The following is a 20205-nucleotide window of genomic DNA, read 5'->3' on the forward strand; positions in this document are numbered from 1 at the left end:
CCACCCTGGTCAGAATCATTACAAACTGAACTAGAATAGCCATGACCTAGGAATCTGCTTTTGTTAATATCCTATTAATTTCAAGGTTTATAGTAATTTACATAAATTCAGTACATCCTTAAAGATATGTGACATCCTGATTATTTTCATGTCTTTCTTCTTAACTGAGTGAACTGCATTCATTTTCCCAGGACTCAGTCTCTTCTCCCCAACACAACCAAGATATGTGCTTGTATGATCGTGAATATATACCATGGCTTCCAATATAAATATATTCATACACACATTCGTAAACATAAATTCTGTTGTAGTTTAACTTTTTTCTGGAAGAGAACTCTTTCTTCAATGTAGCAGTACTGGAAATGCCAAATGGAAGTGAGATAAAAGCAAAATACTCTGGTTGAAGTAGAATTGGTGGACCCAGAGCCCCCAGGAGTCCTGTTTGTTCACACCCTTGCTGTCACTGAAGCCCGTCTATGGAGCCTCCAAGAAATGAGTCCATTTCAAAACCACTCCTCTAGTTATAAAGCAGAAAATAGCACACCATTGTAAAGCAATTATACTCCATTAAAGATGTTAAAAAAAACCCAAAAAACACTCCTCTATTATAAATATACCGTAATATGTTTTATATATACATGTATGTATATGTGTGTAGATATATATATATATATATATATTTATCCATCAAACAGATAGGTGTGGCAGTTATCAAAGACCTTTTTGTACGTTTAAATATGACTTATTACATGGTCTTTTGAGCTGTAGTTCAGATTGGATGTACATTTTCTCCTCCTGAAACAAGTGTAAGTGAAAATTTCTTTTTCTTCCTGTTGAAAATAATTTTAATGCTTAACACAATGAATCAGAAAGATTTATGAATGAGATCTGACATTGGATAATAAGATGTTCAAAAGTGGTCACATAAATCTTCTCTTTTGGATCTAAAACACTTATCCCAAGTTTCAATTCTGGCAGTATGGAGGACTGCATCGATTTAGATCCCTTCTAGCTACAAACAAGAAATGTTTAATACATAAAATCAGTATAATAAAAAATTTAATACATTGGTGATATTTACAGATATAAAGGGAAATCTCTAGTTGCCAGAAATAACAAGGGAACTTAAAGTCAGGGTAGACAGCATGTAAACTGAAGACATAGAGACTTGGGAATGATTTTAGTTTGGATATTGGTCCCACGCCCGAGGGGTATTAACAAAAGGAGCGAGGGTTAGCCTTGGGCCCCTTAAAGGAATTGAGATCCTTGTTTGCAGCCCTTGTTTGAAGCCTGGGCACTGGAAGCCTGCCCCATCCATGAAATAAGAACTCAAAAAACCCATTAGGCCAGGAAAGACATAAGGAAGTTTGTCTTTGACTTGGGTTCTGAATTTTCTTTTAATTAATTAATTAACTAATTAATTAATTTTTGGCTGCCTTGGGTCTTCGTTGCTGCACACGCGCTTTCTCTAGTTATGGCGAGCAGGGGCTACTCCTCTTCGTTGTGGTGCACGGGCTTCTCATTGCGGTGGCTTGTTTTGTTGTGGAGCACAGGCTCTAGGTGTGTGGGCTTCAGTAGTTGTGGCACACGGGCTCAGTAGTTGTGGCGCACGGGTTTTGTTGCTCCTCGGCATGTGGGATCTTCCCGGACTAGGGCTCTATCCTGTGTCCCCTGCATTGGCAGGTGGATTCTTAACCACTGCGCCACCAGGGAAGCCCCTTGGGTTCTGAGTTTTTAAAAAGCTCCTTTGAGAAAAACAAATGTGTTTCTGGCCTGTGGATTTGAAATTCAGAGTTACAGTATTCACATGGTGTGAAAATTCCAAACTGAGAAATTAATGCAAAAACAATATTTGGACTGTTCCTAACCCAAAATGCTTGGTAGAAGCAAACACAAAGTCACTGCATTAGCAACACCTCAACAGTTCAGGGCTCATGACAAGGTGCTCAAAATCAAAAATTACAAATCTTGTGAGTAAACGATCTATCAATAGCGAGAGAAGACATAGTGAGCAGTATAATTAGCACTGCTGGAACTTCAGATAATAGCGTGATAACTTAGAAAAGACTGTGAAAAAGAATGTTTAAAATATAATAAAGCTATGAAAGGAAGGAAGGGAGGAAAGGAAGAAGGAAGGAAAGAAAAGAATAGATCACTGTGTAAAAAGGACCAGGCTGATCAAAGAACCAAAGAGAAAATCGAAACATGAAAACTATAGCCCTAAGTCATCCTAAGGCTGTTGTCTGTGTAACTATATTATTGCTTAGACTGTTAAAGGAGACTGAAGGAACACTATATACTTGCCCCAATTCTTACCAAACACCGTCTCTGCCCTCCCACTTCCTGTGTTGATTACCCAAGTGGCATCCTCATTCTGCTCAGAAACAGTGAGAGTGAAAAGTCTAAGGAATAGCTAGAAATGTCACTGGGGTGAAGGATCACTTAACGCCTCCTTCCTTTCCCTGTCTGTGTGCGGTATCTGTCCCCATACAATCTTTTCCCCCATTCCTCCAAACCCCACACTCATAGTTTGATAAGAACAGGGATAATGTTAATCCATTTTCCCACTGGAATTAGGAAAGTGAATTTAAAGTAGTTTACCTTATTCATCTTTTTAAAAAATATTTATTTATTTTGTTGTGCCGGGTCTTAGTTGCAGCAGGTGGGCTCCTTAGTTGTGACATGAGAACTCCTAGTTGCAGCATACATGTGGGATTTAGTTCCCTGACCAGGGATCAAACCCTGGCCCCCTCTCTCTTACTGTCTTCTCCATTATAAACACACACACCAGCCAGCCTCATCTCTTCATTTTCCCCTGTTTGTTCATGCTTAGAAATGGAGTCGTTGGCGTCTCTTTTCATCTAGCCCTGACTGAGAGCTCTCCCTTTGAGGTCCTGTGGCTGTTCTGAGGCCTAAGAGGATACCCCACCTACTGGTAACTTGGTTCACTGGTGGAAACATTGACTCCATACAACTGGATACTAACTTAGGATATTGCAGTTTCAGGACTTATGGAAGAATACCATGTCCAACTTCTGCTGCTCAGAACTGATAGGGGGAGCAGCATTTATTTAGCCTAAAGAAAAGCAGGCTATACGTACCCTTTTCTGAAGAGAGTGAAATCTGTGCTTGGAACCAGACGAGCAAAGGCAGGCCCCCATTCTTTGGGGCCCACCACAGAGTGGTTAGTCTGGAACTGTACTCTTCATCCAGTGTTGAGGGAGTTTATAAGAAATGGTTTGGTAAAAACTGCAATTACTTTAAGGATGTTGTTGAGGATAATGTTCGCAACATTATTCAGTGTTTTCTTTATGAGAACCCATGAGATAATTTTCCTCTGGACTCAGACTAGGATGAATTGAGCTTCTATTAAACCGTGAATTTTGTAGTTCATCATGTGGCCCCCTTTGAGTTGGCTGTTCCGTAGCTCAGCTAATTTTGAGGACCATGTATAGCAAGTGTTTGGGACTTCTCAGCATAAAGTACAGGTGGTGGATTGATCCCAGGCTTCATCTTATTATTTTCCACCCTTTATCCAAATCCTCTCTAATTTTCTTACTAATTTTGACTTTGTCTTACTATATGTATTTTTGTAATCCACCTATGGGAATAAGATATAGTATAAACTCACATGTAACCTAATTTGTAGTTAGATAACCATAATTATTCATATAAAAAGATAACTCCAAATTCCAGGTGCTTCAAGAAATGAATTGAGGGGAACTTTAAAATATTCTACTTTATTCCCAGAAGTTGAGATCCTCTATACCTGGTCACTGAAATAACGGCATAAGACATGAGGAAACAAAATTTTAAGGAAAAACAAACCTGAAAATGACTGATATGCTAAGTAGGGGATCAATAGTTAGGGGATGCCAGTGACCCAAAGTTTCTTATATGCATATTCATTCTTTTATTAGACATTGGGGTTTAGGATAAACCCTGAGTTCAAGAGCTCTGTGAAATCATTTGGCAATCAGCTTCTTCACACCATTTAATTACAGTCATAAAGTACTACATGGTATCCTAGTAACTAAAAGTAATTTCTGATTTTAAAGATTGTTTAAATCTCAAAATAAATCCTTCTCTAACCCAAAGTAATTGCAAAGGGAAATTTTGAATTGATAAGGCATAGATATAAATTAAAAAGGTAGAGAAAATTAGCAAAATTTCCTGAAGGAAAAGAGAAAGGAGATGAACAGGGCTTTATGTGTGCCAGAAACAGGAGAAATTATACAATACATCCTCACTGAACTAACACGGTGCCGGTAGAAACTGCTAGAGAAGCTAGTAAAATGTGGGAATTTATTGGCAAAAAGCACCGAGAAGCAGGCACAGAGCTTCCTAGTGAGAGAGAAGATGAATTCCATCCAAGCAAGCCACCATTTCTGCTCTGCCTGCCCCATACCGCCCACTAGGGCAGAGAATGAATATAGCAGAGGCAGTTTATACCTCACTAGAGGTGTAAACTTCTCAAGTAGTGCTGGGACTGCCAGAGAATTGTGCCGATGTGACATTGTGCTCAGAATCCTTGGGAAACACATTCTAGGAAAATGTAGCCCTTATATCCATCCTCAGGCATTTGCCAGGTGCACAGTTTTGGTATTTGGATATTGAATCTGTTCATCAATGTGTAATGTTTCCCTGTGTGTGTGTGTGCACCCGCGTGTGTGCATATGTGCACAAATGAGAAACTGAATTGTTTTGTGATTATAAATAATTCTGGGAAGATATGCTCCGCCTAGGTTTTCATATGGGTTTTAACTGTCTATTTTTTAATTTCACAGTGTGTGGACAACATACGGTGTAATGGTTTAATGACTATAGTGTTTGAAGAAAATTCCAAAGTTTCTGTGCCACATATGATTAAGTAAGTGTGATAATCCTTTCTCTTACATTTTAATCAGGATCAAATTGGTAGAGAATGTAAAACCCTGAATAAAATATTGTTTCAGTAGGCTTCTGCTTCCTACTCTGAATATGTTTGACAGTAATGTGATTGATAATTCATGATATGCCATTATAAATAATAAGACTATCACAATGGTTTTTCAGATTCATAGTTTATTGACTCACAGCATAGAAAAATAGTTTTTCATACTGTTTAGATGCCTTCCTCTGTACAAAAAAACTTTCAAAATTTTCAGGTTCAATGGATGGACCTAGAGATTGTCATACTGAGTGAAGTAAGTTAGACAGAGAAAGAGAAATATCTTATGGTATGGTATCGCTTATGTGTGGAACCTAAAAAGAAATGATACAAATGAACTTATTTACAAAACAGAAACAGACTCACAGACTTAGAGAACTAATTTATGGTTACCAGGGGGGAAGGGTGGGGGAAAGGGAGAGGTTGGGAGTTTGGGATAGACATGTACACACTGCTGTGTTTAGAGTGGATGGCCAACAAGGACCATATATAGCACAGGGTAAGCTGCTTTATATTATGTAACAACCTAGGTAGGAGGGGAGTTTGAAGGAGAATGGATACATGTATATGTGTAGCTGGGTCACTTTGCTGTGCACCTGAAACTATCACAGCATTGTTAATCAACTATACTCCAATATAAAATAAAAAGTTTTTTAAAAATTTCAAGTTCAATAGGTAAAGTTGTGATAGCCAGATGTGTCAGGGGGTGGACAAAAGTTTGGCAGATTCTTTTGCTGTCTTCCCAGTGGGTGTGAATCATATTAGTCAGATTTGGTTGTAGAGATACATTTAGATTTTGGAGACACTCAACATGAATTAACTGGCTTTTCCATGGTACCATTTACCCACAGCCTGTATATGGATTTGTCCCAGAGGCTATTGCCCAGCCCTGCCATCCTGCTCTCTATATGTTTTGTTAACAGAGCACATCCTAGGGAATGGACTTGAGGACACGGGGAGGGGGAAGGGTAAGCTGGGACGAAGTGAGAGAGTAGCATTGACATATGTACACTACCAAACGTAAAATAGATAGCTAGTGGGAAGCAGCTGCATAGCACAGGGAGATCAGCTTGGTGCTTTGTGACCACCTAGAGGGGTGGGATAGGGATTGTGGGAGGGAGATGCAAGAAGGAGGAGATATGGGGTTATATGTATATGTATAGCTGATTCACTTTGTTATACAGCAGAAACTTACACAACACTGTAAAGCAATTATACTCCAGTGAAGATGTTAAAAAAAAAAAAAAAGAAAGTGATCAACACTGAAAAAAACAAAACATAGAAACAAAAAAAAAGCAAATCCTATAATTTAATTATGATCACTAAGGAAACTAGTTTTAAGATGAGAAGTTACATCAGAAACTGCATGCCATAGCTCTCTATATTAATGCTTTTGTCTCTACATACTTTTTTGTTTCCAAATTCAAAAATTATTTTAGGAGGATTTTCAAGCTAACCAAATTGTTCCCTACTCTCATTTTTTGGTTATTTGCAGTACAAATTCTAAGCATAAAATGTATTTTTAAAAGCAGTCCTGTTATATCTTTCCAAAAAAGTTACATGAAACTAAGAAAATGTTTGTCTTCCATGCCTTTTTATGTGGACTTTTTTTAGGTCTCAGCTGTTTAAGACAAAGAAACAACATCAACTTTTCTCTTCTGATAGGTATTAATTATAATTAGCATCATTCCAATGGTATAAACTTTAAAACTTATTAATTATTGTATCAGATGAAGGCAGAGTACATTATACTAGTGCCATAATTACTACAGAAAAATATAAAAGGATGATACTGTTTTAAATTGCTAGTCAAATTTTAAATATTTTGAGTAGGGTCATTTTAAAACTCTTGGGCAAAGATTCCTTTAGCATTCAGTTTTCTAGGTTTTTAATTTAGTATAGTTTTTAAAAAAAACAGGTCAGTTAAAAATGTACGATACTAAAATTATAACCAAGTATGGAATATTAAGTCAAAAGTTTCAAATTATGACTTAATTTTTAAGTTCACATCACCAGGTTAGTTTTCTTATTAGTTTTCTATCATAGTATTCTTATTTTAATATTTCACAAAATAATATATATTATCTTAATTCCTTATTAAGAGTACTTTCATGAAGCTTAGACAGCCATGAAAGTCCAATCTGCTTTAGAATGAGAATAAATAATAACTTGGTGGCCAAGTTATAAGCTCCTAAACCTTCGGGCAGCTGCACACCCACTATGTATACATTTTGTTCACTTTAAACATTAGTACAGAAAAAAGCTTTAGTTCTGTGCCTGACCAAGTTACGGCTGGCGCCGGAATGCATCTTCTTTCCTCTGTGGTGGCAGTTTGACTAATGCCCATGTCCAATCTCATTTGTATTGATATAACTGCCTCCTGTACAGACCAAGACTTTCCTGCGTTTGGGTGCACAGGGAGGGTCACTGCAATGAGTTGGAACCACTCTCCTGGGAGGACAGAAACCTGTATCACGGGCTGTAGGGATTTCCCATTGGAGCCACACATGTTTGGATGCCCATCTGTACTCTACTAGATATATTCCCAAGGCAGAGTTTCATGTATTTCATATCTTTCTTCCTTCTATTTTTCCCTGCTTCATTGAGCCTGGTTCTCCTCAGTCAGAGAAAAGAGGATGATTTTGCAATCTCTGTTCCTTCTGATAGTCTCCTCCATGGCACTAGTCTACCCTAAATTCTGTATTCTTGCCTCCTTGCACATCTCTCTGGCTACACGCAATGAGAAAAAAAAAAAAGATGTTTTACAGAGTTAAAAGAAAAAATTATCCTACCCTAATGGCATTACCTGGCAGGCACTCACTTCCTTTTAAAACTGACTAATTACAATAGGTGATTTGGGTTTGATGTCTCAAAATTACTTTTTTAAGTGTTTACCAAAAAGGAGTTGTTATTATCATAGGAGGCTTAAGTAATGCATTGTGTCTTCTCGAGGGTTCCTTAGGAAATTAAGATTTCGTTCAATGTAATAAAAGAAAATTAAATAATTTCCTAATATTTAATTTCTTTTCTTTACTTGAAATGAAACTGTAGTAATAACTCTGAAGGACAGTGGTGCAATTAGTCAGTTTCAATTTCATGTTGGCTACAATATATTTCTTCCCCTAGTGTTTGGTTAAAGTAATTATAGTCAAAAGATGCAAAAAAAGAGAAAAAGATGCAAAGCTCAAAACTACGAATAGAATGCAAAATCATGACATTTATTAGGTGATTATATCCCTTTAAGTGATGTTTTATGCTTTATGTATATAGGCTAACGCTTGCTTTCTTTTAATAATAGTTGCCCTCGGTTTTCTTAGAAAATAGAGATTTTAGGTGGGAAAATGGTGGGAGAAAAAGTGATTACCTCGATTAGCCATCCTCTAGACAGACTGTCTGGTTCATAAAAGTTTCTAAGGTCTTTTCACAAATGAGAAAGATTAAGAACCAGAAAAGTAAAGTTGGTTGAGGGTCACATACTAAGTGCAAAAAAGAGCCATGCTATTTTCAAGAATCTCAAAAGATACACTTACGTATTTTCGAGATCAGTGATGTGACTAAAACTAACAGGCCGCCCTTAGTTCCTCACCAGAAGTAAGCTACTCATTTAAAATGCTCTTTCAAGCCCGCAAATGAAGTCCTTCCGTCTGCACTGAGCTTACTTTGGGGTGGAACGTTTCCAAGAGCAAGCTAAGGAAGCTATTGATCTCTTTTTATCCCAAAGAAAATAAATATATAACTTAAAATCCCTTGAAGTGCTGAAAGGGCTAATTAAGGGCACTCACAACAAGCCAGCTGATTCTTAGCAAGCAGCTGCCTCACTGAACATCACTGGCCCTGTAGTGTATCCTTTAATCAAGTGGTGAAATCCAGGACTTTATGGACTGTCTGTTCTGACATGCTGCCGTGAAGGGGGACATGGGGTCTCAGATGGGAATGTGAAGGCTACGGGCAGTCTTAGCGAAGGTATGCATTTCTTTGAGCCCCACTTGGATTCAGCCTCAGCTTCCAAGCTTTTCATCTAGTGAACTTGGCCTCTATGCCGGCTTCTTTTGCCCTTTCTAACAAAGGTGCACCATGGGCTGAGGGCTCTGCGCACAGCCAAGGATCTCGAGGGCTGCCGTGTGAATCTTCCCTCCAGTTTGCTGTCCACTTGGAGAGGCTGCCGCAGGCTTCCAGTGCAAGGGCCTCGGGGTGATGGGTTCAGGAGGAGCCAGGTGGGAGGTTTTAGAGAATGAGAAAAGCCCAGCATTGCAGGTGGGCAGGTGGGCACTGTTCGGGGGAAATCTTTAGAAGAGTTGACTGCCTATATTACAGCCATTACTTTTTTTATGAAGACATTTTTAACACTGCAGAATATTGAAAATGTAAGGAAAATACAACATTTCACACAATTTATGGATTAAATTGTAATCAGAAAATGGTTGGCCTTAAATGCATTTATCAGCCAGAAAGAATGAAATGGATTAAGCATTCTTTTTCTAACATTCAAGAAGTTAGAAAAAGAATGACAAAAATCAACTGTAGGAAAGTGTAGGAAGGAAATAACTAAGATAAGAATGGAGATTAATAAATTAAAATATAGAAAAACAGTAGAATTGATCAATCAAAGAGCTGGTGCCAGAGGGAAAATACCTAATAATATAATCTATTAGTTTAATCAAGAAAAAAGGGGGAAAGCACAGATGTACAAAATTAGAAGCGAGGAAAAGAAATAACCACAGATAACAGCAGTGATATTTGGGTCTCCTCTTCCTCCCCACCCCTCTGTGGGGAGAATGTCACCCGCTGCTTTTTTTTTTTTTTTTTTTTTTTTTGCGGTACGCGGGCCTCTCACTGTTGTGGCCTCTCCCGTTGCGGAGCACAGGCTCCGGACGCGCAGGCTCAGCGGCCATGGCTCACGGGCCCAGCCGCTCCACGGCAGGTGGGATCTTCCCGGACCGGGGCATGAACCCGTGTCCCCTGCATCGGCAGGCGGACTCTCAACCACTGCGCCACCAGGGAAGCCCCAACCTGCTACTTTTTAACCACACTTCTGATATTCTGATTTGAGGGCATAAGCAGTGCCCCTCCTAAATAGGGCTTTGGCTTTAATTTCCTAATAAAACATGATTGAACCAGAGAAAGAAGTGAAGGGTAGCAGAATATGCCACCCTATAATATGCCACTGTGGCATATTGATTATGTTGAGCTATAGGTACTTGAGAAACAGCAAATGCAGAGAGAGGATTTTTCTGAATTCTTCTCATCGGCCTGAAGACAGATTCTCCAAAAGGAACTCAGTTGTCATAAATCCCCTTCCCAGGAGTTTCACCAACCATGGAAGATTGACAGTAGTCACAGGAAAGACTAGATGTCGACATCACACCCAGGCAAACTGTCACAAACTATCATACCTTCCATCTATTCTAAGGGTTCATTCATCTTTCCTAAAAATCATTTACTCTCCCCTGAAAGGGCTACATACCCCCCACCTCCCTTTCCCTATAAGATGGTATTTAAGTCTGAGTTCTAAGCCACCTCTGTGAGTTTCTCATTTTCCCCTGGTTATCTCCCATGTAAACTTGTTTATTTTTCTCTTGTTCATCTGTCTTTTATCACAGGGTCTCAGCCAACAACTCAGGAGGGTGGAGAGAAAATTATTTTTCCTCCCCTGCAGAAGGAATTCACAGAGTGAAATGAATTATTAACGTTGCCACAATTAATTCTGAACTTCCTAAATTATAATGGCACATTTGATGTTTTTACAGCCCTGCTTTGTTGTATGTAATATGTCCTATCACATCTTTCATCAAATGTAAGGGGAAGCCCAGACACGAGTATATATTTACAAATATTGAGATACTCAGGGGCTGAGAGGCAGCCGTGCCCTGGTTTTGTCCTCATGTTCCTGCCTTGTGCGTAGGTCTGATGCCCGTCTTCACAAGGATGACACTGACATTTGCTTCAGTAAAACACTCAACTCCTGCAAAGTGCCCCAGATCCGTTATGCCAGCGTGGAGCGCCTCTTGGAGCGACTGACAGACCTGCGGTTTCTTAGTATCGATTTCCTCAATACCTTTCTGCACACCTATCGGATTTTCACGACGGCAGCCGTGGTGCTGGGGAAGCTTTCTGACATATACAAGAGGCCTTTCACCTCTATCCCCGTCAGGTAGGCCCGGCACTACCCTGTGATGAAAGTGTGGCCCACCTGGTCCCTGGGTCTCCGTGCAGATGGGCAGCCCTGCTCTGCAGGGCACTGGCTTGCCTTTGAACTTGCCAGGCCCCGCCAGTAGAAGCGGGGGAGTTGAGGTCACAGACAGTTCCCGAGGGAAGCAGTTGAAGTTTCCAAGTGGCCTTTGCTTGCTCTGTGAATATTTGGAAGATAACTCTATTGTTTGGGGCTTTTCTTTCTCCTTTTTTGTTAAATTGCAGGCCCTGATTCAGTAGGCCTGGAGTGGAGCCCGTTACCAGTGTTACTTGTCTTTGGACCACAGTTTAGTAGCAGGGGATTAGACTACGCCTAAATACTGTCTGTGTTCCTTTGGCAAGTGTGTAGTATACATGCAGCATTTAAATGAAGGTGAATCCAGCAACAGAAGTATGATGATATTGTGGCCTTTTAATGTAGGGAGCGTGTTCTTGAATGACATCAGGGGACTCATTTTCACTTGGCTACAACCTGTTAATAGCTTTTGCTCTTATTTTTAGGTCGTTGGAATTGTTTTTCGCTACCAGCCAGAATAGCAGAGGTGAACACTTGGTGGATGGCAAATCCCCGCGACTGTGTCGCAAATTCTCTTCCCCACCACCACTGGCTGTGTCCAGAACGTCCTCCCCAGTGAGGGCCAGAAAGTTGTCCTTGACTTCTCCCTTGAACTCAAGGATAGGAGCGTTGGACCTGACCACCTGCTCAGCGTCCAGCAGTCCCACCACCACTCACAGCCCTGCTGCATCCCCACCACCACACACTGGTAAAGTACCGCTGGATCTTAGCCGAGGCCTTTCTTCTCCAGAACAAAGCCCAGGATCTGTAGAAGAGCATGTAGTTAACCCCCGCGTGGATCTGTGTAACAAGCTAAAACGAAGTATTCAAAGAGGTATTATCCAGCTGCCATACCCCGCATTTGCTGGCCCCCTGTTTCCCCACCATTCCTTCTGGAGCCCTAGTTTCCTTTCTTTACAACTTTCCTACTTCTGCATAGAAAGTAGAATGAATACAATGGCTAGTTAGAAAAAATTCCTGTAGTTCCCTCTAGCCTTTGTGGAAGGAGAGCTAGGTTAGCCGCCTTCTATGATAAAAGGCTAATTGCAGTCAGTTGTCTATGGAAGAATGGTGTCATCTAAAGTGTTATCACTGGAAGGTTCTTGGTGGAATTAAGGCTGGTTGGCTAAAGAGCATAGCATGATATTTGGCATAGAGATAGGTTACCATGGTCCTCATCCATGACGTTGAGCCTCAGAGCCTTCTCCTCCTCCAGTGTCTACCTTAAGCACCTGTACTGCTTCCAGCCTTTCCCTGCTAATGTCACGACCTAGCCTGGAAGCTAGGTCATTAAGATGACTTCTTCAGTTTAGTTTCCAAGGCAACACTCCCTATTACAACAGAGATATAGGGAGAAAAGTTAAGTCTGAGACAGTGTTCATTTTCCATGACACAACCGAAGTGGTTTTTAAAAATGTGAATTAGATCATCTGGTTTCCTGATTAGATTCTCTAATGACTTCCTATCACACTTAGAATAAAGCACATTTATCTTCCCAAGGCCTTCAGATCCTATGAGACTTGGATGCTATCTCTCTCTTTAACCCCTGCTCCTGCTACGCTCCCTCATCGGCTAAGCTACAGTCACATTGATTTCCTTTTTGTGTCTCAGAAACACCTGGGTCATTTCTGCCTCAGGGCCTTTGCACTTGTTTATCCCTCTGCCTGGACAGTCTTCCTATATAAGCTCATGAGATCAGCAACCTTGTCTGTCTTGTTCACCTCTGTACTGTCAGTGCCTTGGCCAGTGCCTGGCAGGTAGTAAATTGTTAAATGAATAAATCAGGCAAAGCTCTCAGGGGACTAATCAAGGATTCCCGTGGCACATCTCCCTACTCTCCTCAGCTTGGTACAACATAGGGGTTGGAGGAGGTCATCCTTGTTCTTTTATAATCCAGTGTTTCTGTGATGAAAATAAACAAGATTTCATGGCCAAGTTAGCAAACAGCTTTTTTTTTTTTTTTTTTTTTTTTTTTACTATATAGTACCTGATTTCTTTACTGATAACATAATAAAAAATTGGGCAATAAGTCAGACAAAGTGTCCAGATTTTAAAGAGGATCCCCCAGATGGAAGCATAGACCCCTGCTTTTCTACCTGCTTCAAGATTCTATGTAGTTTCTAGCTCAGATCACTTAAATAAGCTTTCTGAGTGAAGTACTTAATGGAATTTTAACTGGAGCGGTTATCATCATCAAAAGGAGCACCCATTTAAACAAGAAATTCTTGAAATTGACACGTTAGCAACTCAGGAGGATGAAAGGGGGAAGATAATTAAAAAGTCATTAGAACAACAAGCTTTAGTAGAATCAGGATGGATTTTTCTTGGGAATAATGAGGTGATGCACAAGGTGACAGGTGCATCTGGGGTTTGATGCAGGCCAGTGCTTGGGAATCTCCAAGGTGGGAATGACTTTGGGAGGCTTATCTCAAACCTCCCCTCTGGGCCAGAGCGCCCTGGGAAACACAGGAACTTCTCAGAATATGGAAAGTTCTTTCCCCCTCCTTTATTGGATTGTATTAAATAGGAGAGGGGAAATCTGGAGGTAAGTCTGGTTTCTCATGTTATTTTGAGTTAGGGGAGCTTTAGGAATAAGTATTTTAGTGCCAGACATTTGTGACTGAGGCTTTGGTTTGATTGCCCCTGAGGCTGGGATGAGAACACAGTAAGGTCTGTTCAGGAGTCATTGTGTGACCACCTTCTCTGTGCAGGTTGCTGTGCTACAGGGTCCATAATGGTAAATAAGATGGTTCCCAGGCCCCTTATATATAGTTCCCTGGAGAAGGTGGACAAAACATAAGTATAAGGGCAGATGGTACAAGAGGTATAGATGGAGTGCTCCAGAAGGTGAAAAGCAGGGAAGATAATGTTTGAGCAGAATCAAGAAGTGTCATTGACATGAGCCAAGAAGAATGGATAAATGGGTTGTGTTGTGGGAAAAAAATGGGGCACCAGAGGATGGTCATGGCCCAGGTCTCAAGTGAGTCCCTGGGACAGGCCACCAAGTGAGGGTCCTTGGCTATGCGCAAGAAAGAATTCAAGAGTGAGCCATAGTAAAGTGAAGGCAGGTTTATTTAGAGAGATACACACTCCAAAGACAGAAGGCGAGAGAGGTGGCCCCTGGTGTTGGGGCCGTTAGTTTTTATGGGCTGGGTAATTTCATAGGCTAACGAGTGGGAGGATTATTCCAGCTACTTTGGGGAAGGAGCAGAGATTTCCAGGAATTGGGCCACCGCCCACTTTTTGGCCTTTTATGGTCAGCCTCGCAACTGTCATGGCACTGGTGGGTGTGTCATTTAGTGTGTTAATGCATTATAGTGGGTGTATAATGAGGCTCAAGGTCTCCTGGGAGTCAGATCTTCCACCATCTTGGGCTTAGTAGGTTCTAAGTGTTTTTTGTGGTATCCTGTTCTTCTACATGGTTGTGTCATTCCTTTAAGGGTTGTGCTCTGCCCTTTTCCTTCCTGTCTCAGTTGGACAGAGGAAACAGGCAAACTAATGGGCAAAGAGAACCTATGAGCAAAGGGCTGATGGTAACCCCCAGTGGTGAAACCCATTTCTGAGAGCAGGAGTGACCAATGCTTCTGAAGGGGCAGCTTTTGTCCAGTTTTGACGCCATGTGCAGCTCTGTAGAGGAAACCCTGCTACTAGTCTTCCTGGGGCTTTCTAGCATCTAGTAAACTTACTAAAACTCTCCTGAAGAATCCTCCTCTTCCTCCTCCTTCTTTTTGGCCATCTTAGCCATTAAGTGTACAGTTCAGTGGTGTTAAGTATATTCGCATTGTTGTGCAATACATACTTAGAACTTTTTCATCTTGCAAAACTGAAACTCTACATCCATTGAACAACTCTGCATTTCTCCCTCCCCCCCAGCCCTTGGCAACCACCATCTTCTTTCTGTTTCTATGAGTTTGATTACTTTTTTAAAAAAAATTATTTATTTACTTTTGGCTGCGTTGGGTCTTCATTGCTGCGTGCAGGCTTTCTCTAGTTGCAGTGAGCAGGGGCTACTCTTCGTTGTGGTGAGCAGGAGCTACTCTTCGTTGTGGTGTGTGGGCTTCTCATTGTGATGGCTTGTCTTGTTGCTGAGCACGGGCCCTAAGCACACAGACTTCAGTAGTTGTGGCATGCGGGCTCAGTAGTTGTGGCTCGCGGGCTCTAGAGCGCAGGCTCATTAGTTGTGGCACACGGGCTTAGTTGCTCCGCAACATGTGGGATCTTCCCGGACCAGGGCTTGAACCTATGTCCCCTGCATTGGCAGGCGGATTCTTAAGCACTGCGCCACCAGGCAAGTCCCAAGTTTGACTATTTTTTATGCCTCATATAAGTGAAATCACACAGTATTTGCCTTTTTGTGACTGTCTTATTTCATGTAGCATAATGTCCTCAAGGTTCATCCATGCTGTAACATGTGCCAGGATTTTCTTCTTTCTTAAGGCTGAACAATATTCCATTGTATATATACTCCATATTTTCTTTATCCATTCCTCTATTGATGGACATTTGGGTTGCTTCCATCTCTTGGCTACTGTGAATAATACTGCAGTGTACATGTGTATGCAATTATCTCTTCAAGATCCTGCTTTCCATTCTTTTGCATATATACCCAAAAATGAGATTGCTAGATCATATGGTAATTCTATTTTTAATTTTTTGAGGAAATTTTTGTTTTTGATAGTGCCTACATCATTTACATTCCCATCAACAGTGTACAGAGTTCCAATTTCTCTGCATCCTTGCCAACACTTAATATTTTCTTTCTTTTGATAGTGGCCTCCTAACAGGAGTACAGTGAGAATGTTTCTCCTTTTTCGCAATTTCCCAGAGATTGCATTTTAATTTGGCTAATGCTTAGTAGTATAGGTATTAACTTTTTTCTTGAATAGAGGAGCAAATGAAAAATCTATTCCTTTCTGCATTATAGACTAAGTACATGTCGTAGTTCTAAAGGTCCTCAGTCAAGCTGCCCATTACCCATCTTGATTAATTCTTACACTTACATGGATTGTTCCACAGTGGTCACCAAGTTCCCTAGTTCTGGTCTTTGAAGTCCAAGCCCAAAGTGCATAGTGTTGGTCCAATACCATATCGTAACATCTGTTTGGCCTGCTGTCTCAGATAGAGGTGTGATCACTGGGAGGAATCACTAGTTTTTCCCCAGGAATGATAAGCTGGAAAAAGGTTAGACTTGGGGAGACCAAGATAAATGAGAAAGTACTAGATCAAGCTCCCAGGGAATGACACTGACAAAGGCTGCAAAGACTTGTCAGTGTAGGTGTTGGGCAGAGGTGGGATCAGGGATCATTGTGGGCACAGCTAGCATCAGCTAGAGAGCTTGTTATGTAGCAGCTTGGATCATTTCTGACCAGGGCCCAGCAGATGGAGAGGGTCCATGAATAATGGTGTGGCAGAAATAGTAGGTTCTTTCTCACATTAGAGAAATAGCCAAAGTTGAGGACTTAATGCCTCTGTGTTTCTCCACTGGATTTTCCCCAAACAGATGATTTGCAGTTAGAATTTCAAGGGTCAGTTTATCCACGTGGTTCGCGGGGTAGAAATATGATTTTGCAGTTCCCAGGTCAAGGTTAAATACAGAGCTCCTCTCACTGTGGGAGGTGGGGACATTCCAGGGTTGTGTCCATGTGTGGCCCATGGCACTTGTTGAAGCCCATTAGAGCCAACATCATCTCCAGAGGTGTCCTCTCCTCTGCCCCATGTGTCTTAGTCACGTCTACCCACTAATATGTGCCCCTTTATCTCTCATTTTTACCATGATTTCCGCCCCCCTCCAGCAATCCTTCTATTAAACACTTTGTTTTTGGCCACCTCATTGCATCTTGATTTTTTGTGTGTGGTACGCGGGCCTCTCACTGTTGTGGCCTCTCCTGTTGCGGAGCACAGGCTCCGGACGCGCAGGCTCAGCGGCCATGGCTCACGGGCCCAGCCGTTCCGTGGCATGTGGGATCTTCCTGGACCAGGGCACGAACCCATGTCCCCTGCATCGGAAGGCGGACTCTCAACCACTGCGCCACCAGGGAAGCCCAGCATCTTGATTATTTTTCTCTTTCTGTAGCTGTCTTCTGATTATTTTTAATGTATTTACTTCCCATCTTGTTCTTAAAAGTATTTAAGGTGGTAGTTCAAAGAGGCACATGGTACACTGGATTAAAACTAAAATAGATAAGGAAATCAGGCAATGGAGGAAAATCGTATGAGGCCATGGGTATGGTTAGTGAACAAGTGAGTACTGTGTGGTCCTCTGCAGTTCCTAAAGTCACTCTGATTTTGGTTCTGAATGTAATCAGTTATGTGATTCATATTGAAAGCTAAGAATAGATTGGTGTGCAGGCACATCTTTTCTTGCTCCTGAGACTTGAGAATAATTTATCCTGTGGATCCTCATAAAAGAGACACTGTGAATAGAAAGCTTAGAATTATACTGAGGTCTAGGGAGCTCTTTGGCATTTTGCTGAAAAGGTGAAACAAAGGAATTATAGATCTAGTTTTTCCTTTTATTTTGCATTGGTATATAGGCAATACTGATCATGAATAGTTCTAGAAAAGTCATGGATGAAACACTTTACTTCAGTGTCAGCCTGACAAGTTGTGTCTGTGTGTGTGTGTGTGTGCGCACGCGCGCATGCACAGAATGTCTGCAGAAGCCAAGAGTGCTGCCGTATTAACTCTGCTATCTAGTCTTGAAAATTCCAGTTGGCAAAGTAAAGGGAGACAATGATCTGTCTTTAATTTGAAAGATGTTTGCGTGTGCTTTGCATAATGGTAACACTTAAGACAGCTGGCAGACTTGAATAAGAAACCCTGTGCCAAGAGTTTGTACAGTTTCTGCTTTTCACCTCAGGACGCAACTCCACAAACCTCATTGCACGAGTTCAGCTTCACCATTAGGCCCATACTGAGGTCGTGGGTCTCCCTCACTACTGTCCAGCTAGACAGTTTCAGGGTACGCTCTTTGAAAAATGCTAGTAACCTTTGTCCAGTTTTATTGTCATTGCAGTTATAATGCCAGCCTTGCAATATATCCTGGCAAGAGAACTTCAAATGACATGAAGGGAAAGAAGAGAAATAGGAAATATCCCTCAAAATGAGCAAGACTGTGAACTTCGGAGGGAAAAATAATGCAGTTGGTTTCACCCCCACCCAGTCCCCAGATCTGTTCCAGGCTCACCCAACATTCATTAGTGCCCCTCTTTCTTCCTACCACGAAGTCCCCACCTTCTGCTATCCTGGGTCCTTCTAAAAAGCACAAATATCAGCCCAGCTCACATCCAGATTCCACCCAGTGGTGAGATCTCAACAAAAAACATAACCAACAGCAGGCAAGAAAGGAGAGCCATGGGGCAGCTCACTCACTGTGTTTGGGTCTCTTACCCCATCAGCGTTCTCTTGGGCCATGGCTGTGCAACCAGTCTAAGCATCGCTGCACGACCCACATCACTAGTGTCTGTTTCTGTATTCTTAGTTTGAAAATTGCCTGCCTGTGGGCTGAAAGTGCTCCCAATTTTAGCATTTGTTTTGAGCCCACATCTGCCCACTCGTTCTGCAGGCAAAGCTGCTTGGCATGGAACTTGACTGAAAGTGAACCTGGCAGAAGGAAACGCTTCTTTCCCCCCACAGTGCTGGCATGGTTTCTCCTCTCTGTAGGTGCCCGTTTGCTTACAGTGTTAGTCTGTGCTTTCCTGTTCTTTCAGTGGACTTTCGGGGCCTGTCCAGCTCTCTCGCTGGGAAGTTTTTTGGGTTCAGTGTAATTGCTGACTAAATGATTTGCTCATTTGCCTCAGAGGAATGAATGGTTGAATCAGACCAAGGACATACATTTGATATTCTGCTTGCTCTTGCAAAGCAGATGCCTTCTATTACTGCATTTTGAGGGAGTTATTTAGAAAATAATAAAACTAACAGCTAAGCACTGATTTTTATGTCTCCATCCTGCATCATTGCCAGCTTGACTGTAATTATGTCATTGGAGGAAAGATTCTAACCATTTCCCTTCCCTGGCCCCTTTGTTTTTCAAAAGAGCTGACTTGGGGCCATATTTCTAAGGGAGTAAATCACATGCAAGTGTAAAAAATGGCTTTATGTGAAGTTATTAGGGATTTTGTCAAGTTTGTTGAGTGAAATCTTGAATGGAATGGTAAAGGGAGTTGAGTTGAGAGTAGCTCTGCTGACAGGCGTAAATGGAAAACTAGTGGAGGTGATACAGCTTTTGTCGGTTGATGAAAAGCCCAAGGAAAAAGAAATGGAAGAGTTGTTGGAAATTTATGACATTCTTGTAGTGCTTTTCCTGAAAAGAACACACACAAAGTTGTAATTTTACCTGGTTACTAAGCTAGCGCAAGGGGTGTGGTAATAGCTTAAATGTGACTCTGGACTGTTTCTTTTACTCATGGGATGTTAGCTGCAGTGAAGAGGCACAGATTATCTTAAAAATCTCTCAACTGTTCATTGTAAAAATTTCCACTTGCTTCCTGCTGATCCGTAGCTCTCGGACAGGGCTACCCAATAGAACCTTCTGGGAGGATGGAAATGCTGTTCAGTACTGTAGCCACTCACCACACGTGGCTACTGAGCACTTGAAGTGTGGCCAGTGCAAGTGAGGAAGTGAAATATTCGCTTAAATTGAGTTTTCATTTAAACTGACATAGCCACTTTGGGCTCGGGTTACCATTTTGGACAGTACAGCCGTAGATCCTTAGGCAGGGGGGCTCCTTGAATTGTCTTAAGGGAGCAAGCTAGGCAAAGAACTAATGAAGTCCCAATTTTCATTTACCATCTGGAAAAAGTCCCTCTTTTCCCACTCCAAGAAGGGAGAAACATTCTGGAGGGCGGGGAAGCCACTGCATATCCTCTTCTTTTTATCCGTAACATCTGTTGTGTTGAACAAAAGGGGCTTGGGAGGATCAACCAGGCTCAGCAGGGTCAGCAAGACAGGTGAGGAGATGAGCCACAGTTAGACTTCATGTCGTTAACATTCCGCCAGGAAGAGTGACTCGATTTCATGATAAAGTCCTTT

At 41.5% G+C, this 20205-nt stretch overlaps 1 protein-coding gene across 5 annotated transcripts in view; it reads left to right on the forward strand.

The window, feature by feature from the left end:
* The window catches only part of RASGRF2 (Ras protein specific guanine nucleotide releasing factor 2), a 230136-nt gene that overhangs the window by 113756 nt on the left and 96175 nt on the right, over positions 1 to 20205 (forward strand). For 2 of the 5 annotated variants that reach the window (XM_067731139.1, XM_067731141.1), the window contains exons 13-15: positions 4788 to 4870; positions 10833 to 11081; positions 11621 to 12009. In XM_067731139.1, the coding sequence (XP_067587240.1) occupies positions 4788 to 4870; positions 10833 to 11081; positions 11621 to 12009 (721 nt within the window). The remainder of the gene's footprint in view (positions 1 to 4787; positions 4871 to 10832; positions 11082 to 11620; positions 12010 to 20205) is intronic. The other 3 variants (XM_067731142.1, XM_067731143.1, XM_067731144.1) reach the window with 2 other exon arrangements.

The sequence above is a fragment of the Pseudorca crassidens genome, chromosome 3 (assembly GCF_039906515.1).
Source record: "Pseudorca crassidens isolate mPseCra1 chromosome 3, mPseCra1.hap1, whole genome shotgun sequence".
NCBI classification, from domain to species: Eukaryota; Metazoa; Chordata; class Mammalia; order Artiodactyla; family Delphinidae; genus Pseudorca; species Pseudorca crassidens.